The 16,678-nt window shown below is 47.6% G+C and overlaps 1 protein-coding gene across 1 annotated transcript; it reads left to right on the top strand.

Annotated features, from left to right (window-relative positions):
• Window positions 1-554: 554 nt before the first annotated feature.
• Window positions 555-12,682, top strand: Klk13 (kallikrein related peptidase 13). Its single transcript, XM_052713655.1, has 5 exons — window positions 555-1,258; window positions 7,945-8,134; window positions 8,234-8,502; window positions 10,558-10,694; window positions 10,953-12,682. The coding sequence occupies exons 1-5, from the start codon at window positions 1,207-1,209 to the stop codon at window positions 11,133-11,135; spliced, it is 831 nt and encodes a 276-aa protein (XP_052569615.1). The 5' UTR covers window positions 555-1,206; the 3' UTR covers window positions 11,136-12,682.
• Window positions 12,683-16,678: the final 3,996 nt, after the last annotated feature.

The following is a 16,678-nucleotide window of genomic DNA, read 5'->3' as shown; positions in this document are numbered from 1 at the left end:
CTGGCTGTGCTGGCTTTGATGTTGAGAGATAAGCTTGGGTTGCCTCTGGTGGAGGGACTGGCCTTGAGGGACAGACGGGGGTGGGAGGTGGGGGGTGAGGAAGGTGGGGGGGAGGTAGGGGGTGGGGAAGTGAGGGGTGGGGAGTGGAAGATGGGGGGTGATCCCTATGGTAAAGGTGGGATTTCAGGACTGCTCAGGGATGACTATCCGGGAACGGGGGCAGACTAAGAGTATGCACAACGTGATAGCAGAGGTTGGGAAAGGAGTGAGGTGCGCACGGCAAGGGGTATGGAGGCGGGAGGAGTTTGAGAAGGAAAGTGGGCTTTCCCCTTTTCTGTGGTCCTGCCACAGGAAGGTTCACAGTGGGTTCAACTCGGGCTTGGGCGGGGCCAGATCTGGGTCCCAGCTTGTCCCAGAAGCTCCGCCTCCAAGTCGAGGGCAGAGCCCAGGCTGGGGGGTGCCTGTCAACAGCAAGCTGAGCCATTGGGGGTGGAGAGGGGGAGCCAGCACCGGGAAATGGTGCGCGCGCTGGGGGAGGGAGCTCAGGGGTTAAAAGCCATGGGTCGGAGCTGAAGTTTCTAGGCAGTTGGAGGCTGAAGTTGGCCACCTGGGCCCCTCCTCAGGTAGGGTCTCTGGGTAGGAGAGGGGCAGAGGCCTGGGGGGAGGGACATTGGAGAGGGACAAGGAGGAGGAGAAAGGAGGAGGGATGGTAAAGGGGATACAGGGCGCAGGGCAGCTGAGTCAGCGTGAGGCGCAGGTGGAGACAGAAACCTGCAGAGATGCAGGGAGTCTAAGCATGCAGAAAGACTAGACTCCAGGGAGGAGACCCAGGGTCCGGGACAGGCCCAGAGAGGGGAGAATGGGGTCAGAGGCGGGGAAGGAGTGATGGGCAAGGGAATGCTGTCCGGACTCAGCCCTCAGAGTGCAGGGGAGGAAGGGGTGACCTCTTGGAAGTGATGGCAGGCACTGGAGCTCAGAGGAGTGCACGCTGTCCCTCTACCAGCTCTCGGGGTGTCCCACACACACTGCGGATGGGATTACCGGAGGGCAAGATTCAAGGGTCAAGGATTTCAGAGTGAATAGAGCCGGAAAGTTCAAGATTGGAAAGCGCAGAGAATTTCAGTCTCGGGGCTTGCTTTGCAATACCCACTTAAACTTCTCGGCCCAGGCCCCGCCCACCCTGCCCACCCCCATCCCGGAGCTATCATGTGGCCCCTAGTGGCTGCCATCGCTTGCCTGACCGTGACCTTGTCCGGAGGTGAGTACTCAGGCACAGGGGTGGAGGCAGGGAGATCACTCACGCCAATGGTGGGAAGGGTCAAGCCACTGGGAAGGGGGAACCCGTGCGCTCCGCCCCCCCCCCCCCCCCCCCCCGCCCACTCAGGGCCAGGGAGGCCACACACTTCCTGTGTGACCTGATTTCCCAGGTGAGGTCAGCCCACCAACACCAGTGCCTTCACCTCTGGCCCCAGAGATGCCCCAGCTCAGAGAAGCCCCCAGCCCTCCCCCATTCTCTTGGCTCTTTGCAGAACACCACCACCACCACCACCACCACCACCACCACCACCACCACCACCACCCACTTTCAAGACCTCCCCAAGAGCAGGAAACCCAGCAGGACATGGGTTCAAATGTTAACAGATGCTACTTGGAGCAAAACTTGAGCCTACAATTATTTTCTTCTGCAACATCAATTGCTTGGGACAAAAAAAGAAGGGGCATGCCTAGTGTGTGATAGAAAAGGCTCTGAAAGTCGTGAATTTTTATTTTATTTACTTTTTTAAAATTTATGTCTGTACGAGGGTGCCAGATCCCCTGGAGTTATAGACAGCTGTGAGCTGCAATGTAGGTGCTGGGACTTGAACCCCGGTCCTCTGGAAGAGATGACAGTGCTCTTAACCACTGGGCCATCTCTCCGGTCCCTTATTTGGTATTTTAGTGGCTTTTTGTATTTTGTTTTTTGACACAGTGTCTCCTGTAGCCCAGGCTGGTCTCACACTCACTATGTAGCTGAGGATGGCCTTGAACTCCTAATCCTCCTGCCTCTACCTTCCCAGCATTAGGAATGACAAGTATGTACCACCAGGCTCTGTTTATGGGGTGTTGGGGACGGACCTCTGGGCTGTGTGTGTGCTAGGCACACACCAGTTGAGCTACAAGCCCAGCCCATTTCTCTGCCTTCCCATACACACTCTCTAGAAACCCTATGTATGCATGCATCATTTATTCTACAAGGGACAACACCAGGCACTGCGTGCGTTCTGCCTGTGACATCCACAGCCTATCTGGGGAGCTGTGCAGATATTATTGAAACAATTATCCAAATAATTAATAATTAATTGCCACTGTGAGGTGAGCCACTATCAGGAGCCTAGATATATAATGGAGGCTTCCAGAGACCTCCCTGGGACTTTGTTCTGACTTAAAGGAGGAGGGTCCAACAGTACCTAGCACCCTGAACCAGCCTTCGCCTGGAGGTGGGGTGGCTGCTCTGCTTTGGTGCCACACCCAGGATTCACGCCCTTGCCTCTCCTGGTGCCTTGCCCTGGGCCAGGAGCCCCACATGCTGCATCTTGTGGAATCCTCCAGATCCCAATGAGGTAGGTGCACTGCAATTACTCCTAGGACTCAGGGACAGAAGGATCCTGCCCCAAAGACACTGCCACACCTGAGCCAGGACACTAATCCAGGCTGTCTACCTGGTCCACCATGCCCTGCTCTGGAAGTCCATCGGACTGTTGGCATAATTTCTGACCTAAAGGCTTTTAAAATTCAACTTTTTTGCTTCATTTTCCTGTTGTTTTCTTTCTATTTATTTTATTTATTGATTGTATGTGTGTGTGTGTGCACATGAGCACACCTATGTATACATTGAAAAGTAAACTTTACTGGCTGGATATAGCTTAGGGGTAGAGTGCTTTTCTATAGCATAATTGAGGCCTTAGGGTCAATCCCTAGGACTTCGAAAGGTTAGATCCTTAGTACACTGCAGTTTACTTGGATAGATGGATGGATGGATGGATGGATGGATGGATGGATGGATGGATGGATGGACGGATGGACGGATGGACAGACAGACAGATAGATATAGAGATATACACACATGCACGCACACACGCACGCACGCACGCACGCATCAGTCTCAGGTCCCCATGAGAACCAAGGAAGTTTCTACCACTGACCTGCAATCTCAGTCCTCTTTTTACTTTTTATTTTGAGGTAGAGTCTCACTAAGTTCCTCAGGCCAGCTTGAACTACTGTACCCTGGGTGGGTCTTCAATTTGCAGTCTCGCCGTGTTAGTCTCCCAAGGAGCTGGGCTAACAGGCCTGCACCACCAAGCTTGCCTTAATTGGCCCTTCTCGTCTTCTGTAAAATAGCTACAAAGCACAGGTTCTGGAGAAGGATTTGCTCCCTCCTGATGAGAGTAGGGACTTCAATCCAATCAGCCTCCTCAGGAGCCTTTTACACGGACACACCTAGAGTTAAAAGAGAACTGGACCACAACTCAGCTTCCGAGTTTGTCATTTGTTTACTCACTTTTTCATCTTTGAGACAGGGTCTCAAGTATCCCAGGCTGGCCTCAAACTTGCTCTGTAGCCAAGGATGACCTTGAAGTTCTCATCCTCCTGTCTCTACATCTTAATGTCACCTTTGTCTCATTTTTTGGTCCTAACTAAAATGACCCTCTGTTCCTGCCCTTAGCTCTTAGAACCATGGGGCCCATCCCAGCATATGCAGGTGGGAAAGTGGGTTGGTGGACAAGGGACCTCCCTTGTAGTTAAGCATTTGTAAGATGCTCAGGTTGGAGGTTCGATGAATCCCACAGCTTTCTAGTGTGTGACGAACCCCCAGAGCCAGTCCTCTGTATCCACATCTCCCCATCTGAAGATTCAACCAACTATACGGCAAATAGAAAAAACACACTCTTCTAGTCAGTGCTGAGCTCACATTGGCATTACTCCCAGAGAAATAAGGTGTAGTCGTTGTTTATACAGTATTTGGCTTTTATTAGCTATTATAAATCATCAGGGGTGGGTTGATGGGACGGAAAGATGTGTAGAGGTTATATGTAAACACCGTGATGCTTTATGTAAAGGGTTTGAACATTCCTGGGTTGTAATGTCTGTAGAGCCCTAGAACCAGTTCTCCACAGATACAGAGGGAGGACTGTGTTCTTCCTACTCAACAGCGAGGGAGGCTGAGGCTGGAAATTTGCAGGACACTGCATAGTAAGAAAGCAGCCCACTGGGATCTAGACGTGCCCCACCGCCCACAGCTGTGTCTCCATTGCTGTCACATATGCTAAATCCGAGGGCTGAGACTGCTGGGCAGGGTGGTTCCGACAGCTGCTGTCAGCGGAGCTTATGGTAGGGGTGAAGGGAGCGGGAAGAGAGAGGACAAAGGAGATAGGGTAACAGAGAGAAAGGGAAAGAGAAGAGGGGCAGACAGAGGATGGAAAGAAAAGGAGAAGGAGAGAGGGAGGGAGGGAGGGAAAGAGAGAGAGAGAGAGAGAGAGAGAGAGAGAGAGAGAGAGAGAGAGAGAGAGGGAGGGAGGGAGGGAGAGAAAGTGAATAGAGAAGAAAGGGTTGGGGTGGGGGAGAGGAAATCATCAACAAGCCTGAAAAGATGGATAGCTGTAACTTTGGTGAGCATCCTTACAGAAACATAACGTGCCTGAGGTCCAGGAGGGGAACCCCTTAGACCAGGGGCCCCAGAAGCCTTTGCTGAAGAAGTTATATGGACTTAAATGTCATGTGCCTCTGGAATCTCCATGCACCAGCTCAAATGTACTCTGTCTGCACCACAGGCTTATGTCTGGTCATGTGGATAAATGAATATCTGAGATGTGTCTGGCATCTCCAAGGAACTGAGATTTGAGTTTTATTTTAATTGACTTCAAGACACATATGTGGCTATGATTGGCATAATGAAACATGTGGGTCTATGATTGACATAAGGAAGAAGCACTCAGGAGGAAAGAACAGCAGTTACAAAGAGAGGCTCAAGTATGTTGGGAGAACAGGTGTATGAGGCCAGAGCAGCGTGGCCCAAGAGGAGAGACGTGGGGATTCAGACAAAGAGCTTCCAAGTGACACAACGCTCTCCCCCGCCCCCCGTGTATGTGTGTGTGTGTGTAGGCCAGAGGTTAACATCAGGTGTCTTCCTCTATCATTCTTCACCTTATTTTCTGAGACAATCTCTCCAACTAAACCTAGAGCTCTCCAGTCCAGCTGGATCGGCTAACAGCAAACCCCAGGGATCCTCCTGTCATTGCTTCCCCTGCTCTGAGATTTACAGGAAACTTGCTGTTCCCTCCAAGATGGTGGCAGAGAGTTGGTAAAACTGGTTATCAGGAGGCTGGAGAGAGGCTCAATGGTTAAGAGCATTGGCTGTTCGTGCAGAGGATCAGGTTTGGTTCCCAGCACCCACATGATGACTCACAGTAGTCTGTAACTCCATTTCCAGGAAATCTGATGCCCTCTTTTGACACCTTGAGCACCAGGCATGTACATGGTGCATATACATGCATGAAGGCAAAACATTCACACACATAAAATAAATAAATATTAAATGTTTTGAACTGGGTATGTAGGAGATAAACTACGAAGGGATGAAAGGAAGCAAGGCTTGTGCCCAGATTTGGGCTGAGTGTCAAGATGAGAAGGACTGAAAGGAACAGTTTGGGGTGAGCAAGATCAATTTCCAGACACAAACTTTAAGATGTGCATGAGGGTGTTTGGGTTGATAGCATTTGAGCTTCCAGACACAAAGGTTGGGGTTGGAAATGTGAATTTGGGCACGGCTGCTTGTAGGTGGTCTGTAGAACTGGAAAAGCACCCAGTAAATATGTGTTGAAAGGATGGATAGATGGTTGGATGAATTAGTAGTGGATGAATGGATACATGGGTGGGGTGTGGATAGATAGATGGATAGGTAAAGGAATGGATTGGTGGTTGTGAGGATGGATAGACATGTAGGTTGTTGGATGAATGGATGGATAGAGGGGTAGAAGTATGGATATATGTATATATGTATGGATGGATACATAGAATGGGTGTGTGAGTGGATAGATGAATACATAGATGGATGAGTAGATGGGTAGACATGTGAATCTATGGGCTGGTGGATAGGCAGATTAAAGGGTGGGTGGATAGATAAATGGAAAGACAGACAGACAGATAGACAGACAGACACACACACACACACACATACAACACACACACATACACGGATGGATGGATGCTATGGGCTGCAGGAATATGAAGTAAGAATTTCAGCTGACTATGACAAAGATATATCTGGAAGAATCAAGGAATTTCTCCAGAGGAACCCAAGTCTCAAGGAATATTTGGTGTTATTTGGCTTTTAATTTATCAACTGTTTTCTGCTATGAATTTCATGTGCGTTCTCATAGCTTCCCAAGGATTTCTAATAGTGTGGATTGATCATTCCTTGGGCATATATATATAAGGTACTTGGATACAGTCATGCAGGCAAGGCTCCCTGCCTCCAGGCTTTCTGCCCCCTTTTAGCATTTGAATTAGATGTCTGCCTTCTGCAATTATCTCCTTTAGCAAGCATCTAAAGTCAGGGCCAGCTCGGACAAAGCATCCAAGGGTAAGCAGCAGACTAGCTGGTCAGACCACCCAATGGTCTCCTCCGTTAAGGTAAACACCCATATGGAGACCCTGCCTAGACCAGGTGGATGTTAGGTGCAAACTAAACTCAGACCTCCCTTTCTCTCGGCCCAAGTGGCATCCTAGAGCAACTTACTTAGAACAAAAGGATTTTCTTCATACCAGGTACTTCAAGCAGTGATGCAAGTTACCTAGCCATCGAGTACTCTTCCCCTGCCCTGCCAGAAAACAGCAACATAGGAAAATAAAGGCAGTGTTATTTTAGTGACTCACAGACTCTTTTACCTACCCATCTGTAAGATTGGAGTTTGAGCACATTTGTAAAAAACTCGCAACGTTTCACCTAATCGCTTATAAGGATATATTTTGAGCACATAAATTCCCTTTCTGATTTATTCCAGCCCTTATTTGACCCCACCTCCTTTATTCACTCCCCTTTTGGGAACCTTGAAAGCCTTGCATTGTATTGTAAAGGTCGGACTGCTTGTAAGGTTTTAGACCGGTTCCCAGAGAGGAACGAGGAGGAATGGAGATGAAGAGGAATGAAGACGAAGATGAGGGTGAAGACAGGAAGCGCGTAGTTAGAACTGTGAGAGGACAGGAGGAGAAGGGACAGAGAGGACCTAAGTATGAGAGCAGAATTGGAGCTGTGTGGACAGAATTTTGTCTCAGAGGAATAAAGTGAATGGACTGAAGAGCTCGGTGTACTTAGATTCTTTTCTCTCAGATTATTCCCAGCGTTAGTAGTGTCTCTTCTGGAGACCCTGGGAGGAAGACTATTCGAGGCTGGACCCCAGTAGTCTCCATTAGATGGATGGATGGATGTAGGTAGATAGATGGATTGATGGGTGGATGAATTAATGAACAAGTGGATGGATGCTGCCTAGGGAGATTCATAAGTCAACTCTTTCACCTTAAGAAAATGGAGCTGGAGAGAAAGTGAACCTCTCTTCTCAGTGCCCATTGGACAGTTCAGCACTTCTATGGTACAGGTGAAATGTCTGCCTGACTTGTCCCCACTGGATAGAACATGGCAACTTAGAGGATAGCAAATGAATCCTCAGTCCATGGTGAGCCAAAACAATAATCTGCCCCTTTCTCCAGGTCCAGAATCACAGCACTGGCCCTTTCTCCAGGTCCAGAATCACAGCACTGGCCCTTTCTCCAGGTCCAGAATCACAGCACCGGCCCTTTCTCCAGGTCCAGAATCGCAGCACCGGCCCTTTCTCCAGGTCCAGAATCGCAGCACTGGCCCTTTCTTCTTCCTCAGCCCCAGTCCTCTAACAGTTTTCTCGTCTTTGACAGGAATCTCCCGGGACTATCCCAAGATTCTCAGTGGGACCAATGGGACCAACGGTTTTCTCCCAGGTGGCTACACCTGCCTCCCCCACTCTCAGCCTTGGCAGGCAGCTCTACTGGTCCATGGGCGGCTTCTCTGTGGAGGCGTTCTGGTTCACCCCAAATGGATACTCACAGCAGCTCACTGCAGAAAAGAGTATGTGGGGCCTTGAGTGCAGGATGGGGAAGAGGCTGGGGCTGGGGTGGGGCAGAGGTGGGCTCATCTGTCTCTTCCCTGCCACTTCCTGCACCACAGTGGGTACACAGTTCACCTAGGCAAGCATGCCCTGGGGCGTGTGGAGAACGGCGAGCAGGCAATGGAGGTGGTCCGCTCTATCCCCCATCCTGAATACCAGGTCAGCCCCACCCACCTGAACCATGACCATGACATCATGCTTTTGGAGCTGAAGTCCCCAGTCCAGCTCAGCAGCCACATCCGTACTCTGCCACTCTCCCCGGACGACTGCCTACCCACTGGCACCTGCTGTCGCGTTTCAGGCTGGGGCACCACCACCAGTCCCCAGGGTAAGTGCTTGCACTGGCTGCTGGAGTCCTTATAAACTGCTGAGGAAAATGAGGCTGCAATAAGCAGGGGAAGTCAGAGGAGAATTCTTTTTTATTATATTTGTATTGGTTTTGGGTGTATGCTGCAGAGAAGGTGCACATACCAAAGCGGTCAAAGGGGAATCAGAGGACAATTGCAGGATTCCTGTCCTCTCCTCTCACCATTTTGGTTCTGGGGATCAAATTCAGGACCTCAGGTTTGGCTGCAAGCACCTTTACCCACTGAGCCATCTTTCCAGTCCCTTTGTAAAAATAAGTCTACATAAATGAAGGCATATATCTCCTTAATATTAATATTACAAATGTATGAGTAATACACACACACACACACACACACACACACACACACACACACATATAGTGAGTGTGTGTGTTTTAAGACAAGGTCTTACTATGTAGCCCTGACTGTCCTGGAACTCACAGAGATCCACCTGCCTCTGCCTCCCAAGTACTGGGATTATATATACATTACATGTATGTATGTATATATATGAGATTTATTTTTAATTCTGTGTGTGTGTCTATGTGTGGGTTTGTGCATGTGAGTGCAGGTGCCCACAGAGGCCAGAAGAAGGCACTAGATCCCCCTAGAGCTGGAGGCACTGGCAGTTGTGAGCTGCCTGGCAGGGAAGCTGAGAATCTCCCCTGGGAGAGCAGCAAGTGCTCTTACTCACTGAGCTGTCTCTCCAGACTCAGAATAAATGATTATATAACAAGCTGAGCCTGGTGGCACAGGCCTGTAATGCCAGTCACCTGGGGGACTGAGTAGGATCACAAGTTTAGGGTCAGCCTAAGCTACAGAGAAGCCAGCCTGGGCTACTCAGAGGATTCTGTCTCAAAATTTCTTTTTAAAGAAGTAAAATAGGGCTGGCTAGAGGACTCAGTGAGTAAAGGTGCTTGCGACCACCTGGCAGCCTGGGTTAAATCCCCCGCATGATGGAAGGAGAGGACTGACTCCCAAAGTTGTTCCCTGACCTCCTCACACCTGTTTTAGCACACAGACACATGTACACAAAAGTTTTTAAAAGTAAAATAAAATTAAAAGGGCTGGGGAAGTAGAGTAGCAGTAGAGAATGAATCTTGCCTATCTGAAGCTTCAATCCCTAGCTCTGAAAAATATTGTATGATAATGTTTATTATGTAATATCTAACACATTATTATATACATTAATAAATATGTTTCTGACTTACACGTTTGTAATTTACATAATGCATTCAGTAAGTGTATTTTATGGAGGTGGATGAGCTATAAAAAGTGTATCTTTAGGTATGTTTTATACATATGACTAACATATAGCGTGGCATGTGTCAGGAGGCATCTCCACAGCAATCCCTTGCTCTCTCCATCACCTCTCTGTAGCTTTCTCTCCCTCACACTCCTCTCACTTTTTCTCACCAGTCCTTGCATCCTACCCAACTCTAGTCCTCTTTTTTTCCCCCTTTTCCATTTTCACACACATGTGGTGTGCATGTGTGTATGCACATTTACTAGTGTGGGGCACACACACGTGTGTGAGTGCAAGTGGAGTCTCAAGGTTGATGTTGGGAATCATCCTTGATCACTCTTCTACCTTATTCATTGAGGCAGGGTCTCTCTATCAAACCCCAAACCCACCATTATGACTGACCTTGCTAACCAGCTTGCTTTGGAGATCTCGTCTCTTCTGAGGTTGAAATTACAGGCAGGCCACCATGCCTGCTCCCAACATTTACATAAGTTCTAGGGATCTGAACTCTGGTCCTTGTGTTTGCGTGGAAAGTACCGGGGTACCTCCCCAGTACCCCACCTTCAGGTTTCTTATCTCTCCCCGTCCCTGTCTCCCCCTACCCTAGCTCTCCCACCCTCCCCTCCTTTTATCCTCATTTGCTTCCCATGTCTGTCTGTCCATTTTTCGTCTCTCTACTACTTTCTGCCTCACCTTTCGCTTCATCTTACTTTTCCCATCTTATTTCCTGCCCACTCTGACTCTTGAACACCCAGGACAAGCCTCCTCAGATGGTCTCTCTCCTCCCCAGTGAATTACCCTAAAACCCTGCAGTGTGCCAACATTGAACTGCGCTCAGATGAGGAGTGCCGGCAGGTGTATCCCGGGAAGATCACTGCCAACATGCTCTGTGCTGGTACCAAAGAAGGCGGGAAGGACTCTTGTGAGGTGAGATACGGAGAATGTGGGAGACATGCAGTCCATCCCTCTAATTCTCCATCTCTCTGACTCTTCATCCCCTTGACTCTCATCTCCATGACTGTCTCTCTGATTCTCCATCTCCATGACTCTCCATCCCTCTGACTCTCCATCTCTTTGACTCCCCACATCTGTCTCTCTCCATCTTTCACTCTCCTCCCCACATCTCCCCCATCTCTACCTCCTGTTCAGCCTTATCAAGAGCTCTTCTTTCTCTCCTCCAACCAGGGTGACTCTGGGGGCCCACTAGTCTGCAACGGCAAACTCTATGGCATCATTTCATGGGGAGATTTTCCATGTGGACAGCCCAACCGACCTGGTGTCTACACACGAGTCTCAAAATATCTGCGTTGGATCTGGGAGACCATCAGGAACACTCCGAAGCAGAGATGGACAAAGGACATACAATAAAACTGGGTTAATTTGCGTGCCTCCCCCCACCCACTGTGCCTAAGTCACGGTGTGCTCCTCCCTTCTCTGTCCCCTCTGCCTTAAGTGTCCCTTTGGAACCACAGAGTCACATTCACTACCAGCCACATCCCCTCTACCAGCCTTGAAACACCTCAATAACTTGAGTTCTCCAACCCAAATACCATCCAAATCCACAGCTACATCATCATGGCCACCATAAACTGGAGGTGATAGTTGGTACCTGCATATCCCAACTCTATTCATGCTATTCAGTCCTTTCATGAACTCCTCTCAGTAGCATTCTGTAGCTAGACCTTCCCCAAGAGCTTCTTGGAAACCTCAAAATATTTACCCCGACAAAACTGTATATTTTATATTCAAGAAGGTTCTAGACTCCTTGCATTCTGAAAGCCTCTCTTGTCCAGAATCTTCTGCCTTAACCACATCCTATGCACTTCAAGGTGACTCGCCACAGCTATTCTAGACCCTCTGCATAGCTCATTCCTATTCCGATATCTTGACACAAACTCCATCCCACATTCTACAGGGCCCAGCCCCTGTCAACCCTGCCCCTCTCTGAGTCACTGCTATCGCAGAGCAACAGCTCTCGAGCCAAAGGGCCTCCTTTCTAGCTCTTATCACCCCACAAGTCTCCTTTTATCTCCCCTATGAACATCCTTACCTAATCAACAGTCCTTGTTTTCATATCTTTGCCTATGACCCTGCATCTGCTTAATGCTAATCCCTGCTTTGAATAAGTCATAAAACTCACAACTTCCTTGCTTCCTTTTTTTGTTTCGTTTTGTTTCGTTTTGTTTCGTTTTGTTTTGTTTTGTTTTGCATGAGACATGGTCTTGCTCGGCAGCCTGAGCTAGCCTGGAATCCTCCTGACCATCCTCCTGCCTCACCCTGCAAAGTGTGAGTATGCCACCCACACCCAGCTCTCAGCTCTCTTCCTTTACAATGGGTTCATAATTTACCTGAGAGCTTTGTCACAAGGGTAGATTCTAAGCTAGAAAGAAAAAGCAAGCATTTCCTAAAATGGGAGGTGTTCCTGAATGTGGTGGCACACATCTGTTATGCCAGCACTTGAGAGACTGAGGCAGGAGGATGTTTGAAACCAGCCTGAGCTACAAAGAGAACCCCTGTCTCAAACAATAATAGCAGAGGCCAGTGAGAAGGCTCAGTAGTAAAGGCATTTGCTACCAAGCCTGACAGTTTGAATTTGAGTCTCCATGGTATTCATGGTGGCAAGAGAAAACCAACTCCTGCAAGTTGTCCTCAGACTTCCACACAGGTGTTCTGGTGCACATCCAGCGCGCACACACACACACACACACACACACACACACACATTTAAAAGAAGGGCTAGAGAGATGGCTCACTGGTTAAGAACAAGGAGACCCAGGTTCCAGCCCCCACATGGTAGCTCATACTGACTTTTAACCCAAGTTCTAGGGGGTCCAACAGTCATGCACATGGTATACATACATGCAAGCAGGCAAAAAATTCATACATCTAAAATAAAGCTAGTTTAATAAAAAAAAGCCAGACATAGTGGTTCATGCCTTTAATTCTAGCTCTTGGAAGTCAGAGGCAGTCAGATCTCTGTGAGTTTGAGGTCAGTCTGGTCTACATAGAGGAGAGTTCCAGGTCAGCCAGAGTTACAAAGTGAAAGTTTGTCTCAAAAAAAGTTAAAAAGATAATGAACAACAATAATAATGATGTTAAGTCAATTTTTGGAAAGTCCCTAGAAAACCTGATGTGTTTTAAGGGTTGTACCAGTTTGCAGAGGAACCAGTCACCTGCTTCATTTCAAGGCTGAAATTCTTCCCTGAAGCACAAGGAAGGCTAAAGGTTGAGTGACCAATAGTAAGTGGTGTGGCCAAACAGGAGTGGCCAGTCTGTGGGGGAGAAGATTCCAGGCTGTTGCTTTGAATACCATCCGACACCCAGCTGGAAAGCTGTCCTGCTACCCATGTGTTGCGATGATCTCTATGAGCTCATAAAGTATGTCATTCTGCAAAGGATAAAGGGCAAGGTTTTCATTCTGGAATTAGGGGAAGGCTGGTTCAAATAAGGTGAGTTGAGATCTTCTCAGGGTAGGTGACATGTGTGTAAAGATTCCAAATATAAAAGGATTTATTTATGTTTCTCTGTGTGTATGTGCACATGAGTGCAGTGACCACAAATACCAGAAGAGGGCATTGGATCCTTTAGAGCTGGAGTTTCATGCAATTTTGGTGCTGGGAACAGAACTCTGGTCTTCTGCAAGAGCACCAAGTGCTTTTAAGCATTAAGCCATCTTGCCAGCCCCAGGGAGCTGGTTTTATAAAGTCTGGGGAATATATCTCTGGGAACGTCCCAGAATTCAGGAGCTCTGAGTCCAAGAGATGATCAATACGACCACAGAACAATGATTAGAACACCGATGCAGGGGCAGGTCAGGAACACAGGGTATTGTGATGCTTTCTTTTCCTTTTGTGAAATAAGTTTTCACCACATATTCCAGAATGACCTTGGACTCACTTATGTGGCCCTTGAACTTGAAGCAATCCTCCTGCCTCAGCCTGCCAGGTGCTGGGATTATAAACATGTACCATCATGCTTGGTTTGTATTTTGTCTTATTTTGTCTATGATTCCTGCTTCATGGGACCTAAAACCATGATGTCTCCTATCTAAACATATCCATAATAGTGGTTTTCCTTAAGTGTTTATCCCATTATCCTTGGTTCCTGAAGATATCCTCTATTAGCTATAACACACAGGAGAAATATACTTACAAGTCCTTTCAAACACATGACGTAAGACAAGGCCTTATGTAACCTTAAACTCACCATGTAGCAGAGGCTGGCCTTGAACTCCTAATATTCCTGCCTTCACCTCCCAAGTGTTGGGATTACAGGTGTACTCCACCACACCTAGCTTCAGCATACTCAAACCACATTACTAAAGAGGTCCTAGAAAATCAGACAGGGTGGGGACAAGATCAGTTATCAGAAGGTGAATTGATCACCAATGGCCAATGGCTTATCATGCCAATCATACTTAATCAAGTATCCATAACCCCACCACCACCCCAAACAACCAAGTTCAGAAAGCTTACAGGTAGCCAAACACTTGGAAGGCCCCAAAAAGATGAGTGTAAGAAACTATGGGAACTCCACTGAGACAGGAGTGCTTGGGCTTGGGACCTTGCTGACCATGACTACTGATTTGTGTCTTTTAAAAATATTCATTGTTCACTTCCCGTGGGAATGGAGCAGTCACTATGGAAATCAGTATGGAGATTCCTGAAGAAACTAAAGATGTAGCTCAATAGATAGGATGATCATCTAGTATTTGTGAAGCCTTGGGTTTGAGCCTCAGCACTGCGTAAACTGGATGTGGGTGCTCACACCCGTATTCTCAGGACCTGGAAGGAACAGGCAGGAGGATCAGATGTTCAGAGTGGCCCTTAGCTACGCAGAAAGTTCAAAGACAGGCTGTGCTACATGAGACCTTGTCTCCAAAACATAGACAAGTAGAGAAAAGGAGGCAGGCAGGCAGGCAGAACAAGTAAAAATAGAACTACCATTTGATCCCACTATGCCTAACTCCTGGGCAGATTCCCAAAGGGTTCTAAGACAACATACCACAGAGACACCTGTCCCTTCACGTTTATTGAGGCACTATTCCTAACAGCCTAGATGTGGAATTTACCTTAAAGTCCATCTGGAGGAACAGATGAAGAGAATGTGATGAATGTGTTAACAGTATTTTTATTGAGCCTTAGAGAATGAAATCACCATGTTTGCCGGAAAACGAATGAAATGAGCCAGACTCAGAAAGACATTGTGACAGCCTAGAGTCACCTGGGAAGAGAGTCTCGGGAGGGATTGTTAGACTAAGTTGTCCTGTAGACATGTCTGTAGGGAAGTGTCTGGATAGCATCAGTTGACATAGGAAGATCTAGTCTGCTGTTGGCAGAACTCCTCTGGGTTTGGCCTTTAGACTGTTTAAAGAGGAGAAGGCGAGTTGAGCATAGACAGGCATGCTTTTTCTTACTGTTCTGGACTGTGGATGTGGCTGGCTTCCTCAAGTTCCTGCCCTGACTGCCCCACAGCGATCACCTATAAACCTTGAGTTGTGAAATAAACCCTCTTCCTCTGAAAGGTTCTCATTGTGTTGTTTCTCTTTCTGTGTAGACCAGGCTGGCTTGGAACTATGTAGACCAGGCTGTCCTCTGCCTCCCAAGTGCCAGGATTAAAGGCAGGCATCATCATGCCTTATTTTAAAGTTGAGTTTGTTGGGGTATTTTGTCAGATGGAACTAGGACATGAAAATTGTAGAGTATTTTGGGGTAAAGAAAACCAGGAGGGGGGATTAGAGACAAAAATGGGCCCTGAGAACAATTGAGGCACAAAAAATGTCAAAACATCATAATGAATTGCGTTGCTATTGGTATTTTTTCTCTTTTGGGGGGCTGCCACCCAGCTCCCAAATAAATTCACACACAGAGGCTTATTCTTACTTACAAATGCCAAGCGTTAGTATGGCTTAGTTTCTAGCCAGCTTTCCTTAACTTAACTTATCCCATCTACCTTGTGCCTCTGGGCTTTTCCTGTTCTCTTACTTCTGTATCTTCCTCTTCCTCTGTGGCTTGTTGATTGTGTAGCTGCGTGGCTGGCCCCTGGAGTCCTCCTTCTTCTCCGGCTGCTAGATCTCCTTTTCTTCCAGATTTCTCCCTCTATATATCCTCTCTGCCTGCCAGCCCCACCTATCCTTTCTCCTGCCTCACTATTGGCTGTACAGTTCTTTATTAGACCATCAGGTGTTTTAGACAGGCACAGTAACACAGCTTCACAGAGTTAAACAAATGCAACATAAACAAAAGTAACACACCTTAAGACATTCTACTATAGAATTTGTTGTTTTGTATAATAAATATAAGCTGATAATAAAATATCCTTTGTAATAATCCAGTAAATGTAGTGCTTCCCTGAACTTCACGAACTGTTCTAACAAGTCAGGAGTGGGTGATAAACTCAAGAAACTAAAACAGAACTCCTATATGACTCAAGTGTACCACTCTTAAAATGGACTCTTCAGTTACATGTACACAGAAGTACATGCATATAAACCCAGTGTCCCAGTTAATTTTCTTTGTCAACTTGCCACAACTTGGACTCACCTGAAAAGAGAGCCTCAGTTGAGGGATTGTCTCTCTCAGGTTGGCTTGTGGGCCTGTCCCTGGGGGATTGTCCGATGGCTGATTGATGTATGAAGGCCTATCCCACTGTGGGCAGCACCATCCCCTAAGCAAGGGTTTCTGAACTGTGTAAGACAAGAGAGAGCTAGGTTAGAGTCAGAAGCACAGGCAGGCAGTGTGGGTACACTCGTTTCTCTATGTGCTGCTTTTGGTCAGGGTATCTGTCACAGTAACAGAAATCAAACCAGAACACCCAGTTTACAGTCACTTGGTCAAAAACAATGTGGAGCTCGCGACTGGTGTGATGTTGATGGAAGATGTCCTGCGGCTTTCACGCTGCTTCCAGGTAAA

Source organism: Peromyscus californicus, unplaced genomic scaffold (assembly GCF_007827085.1).
Source record: "Peromyscus californicus insignis strain IS unplaced genomic scaffold, ASM782708v3 Scaffold_4__1_contigs__length_199733344, whole genome shotgun sequence".
Taxonomy (NCBI): Eukaryota; Metazoa; Chordata; class Mammalia; order Rodentia; family Cricetidae; genus Peromyscus; species Peromyscus californicus.
The sequence above is the reverse complement of the archived record's forward strand: the minus strand, read 5'-3'. Positions and strand labels throughout refer to the sequence as shown.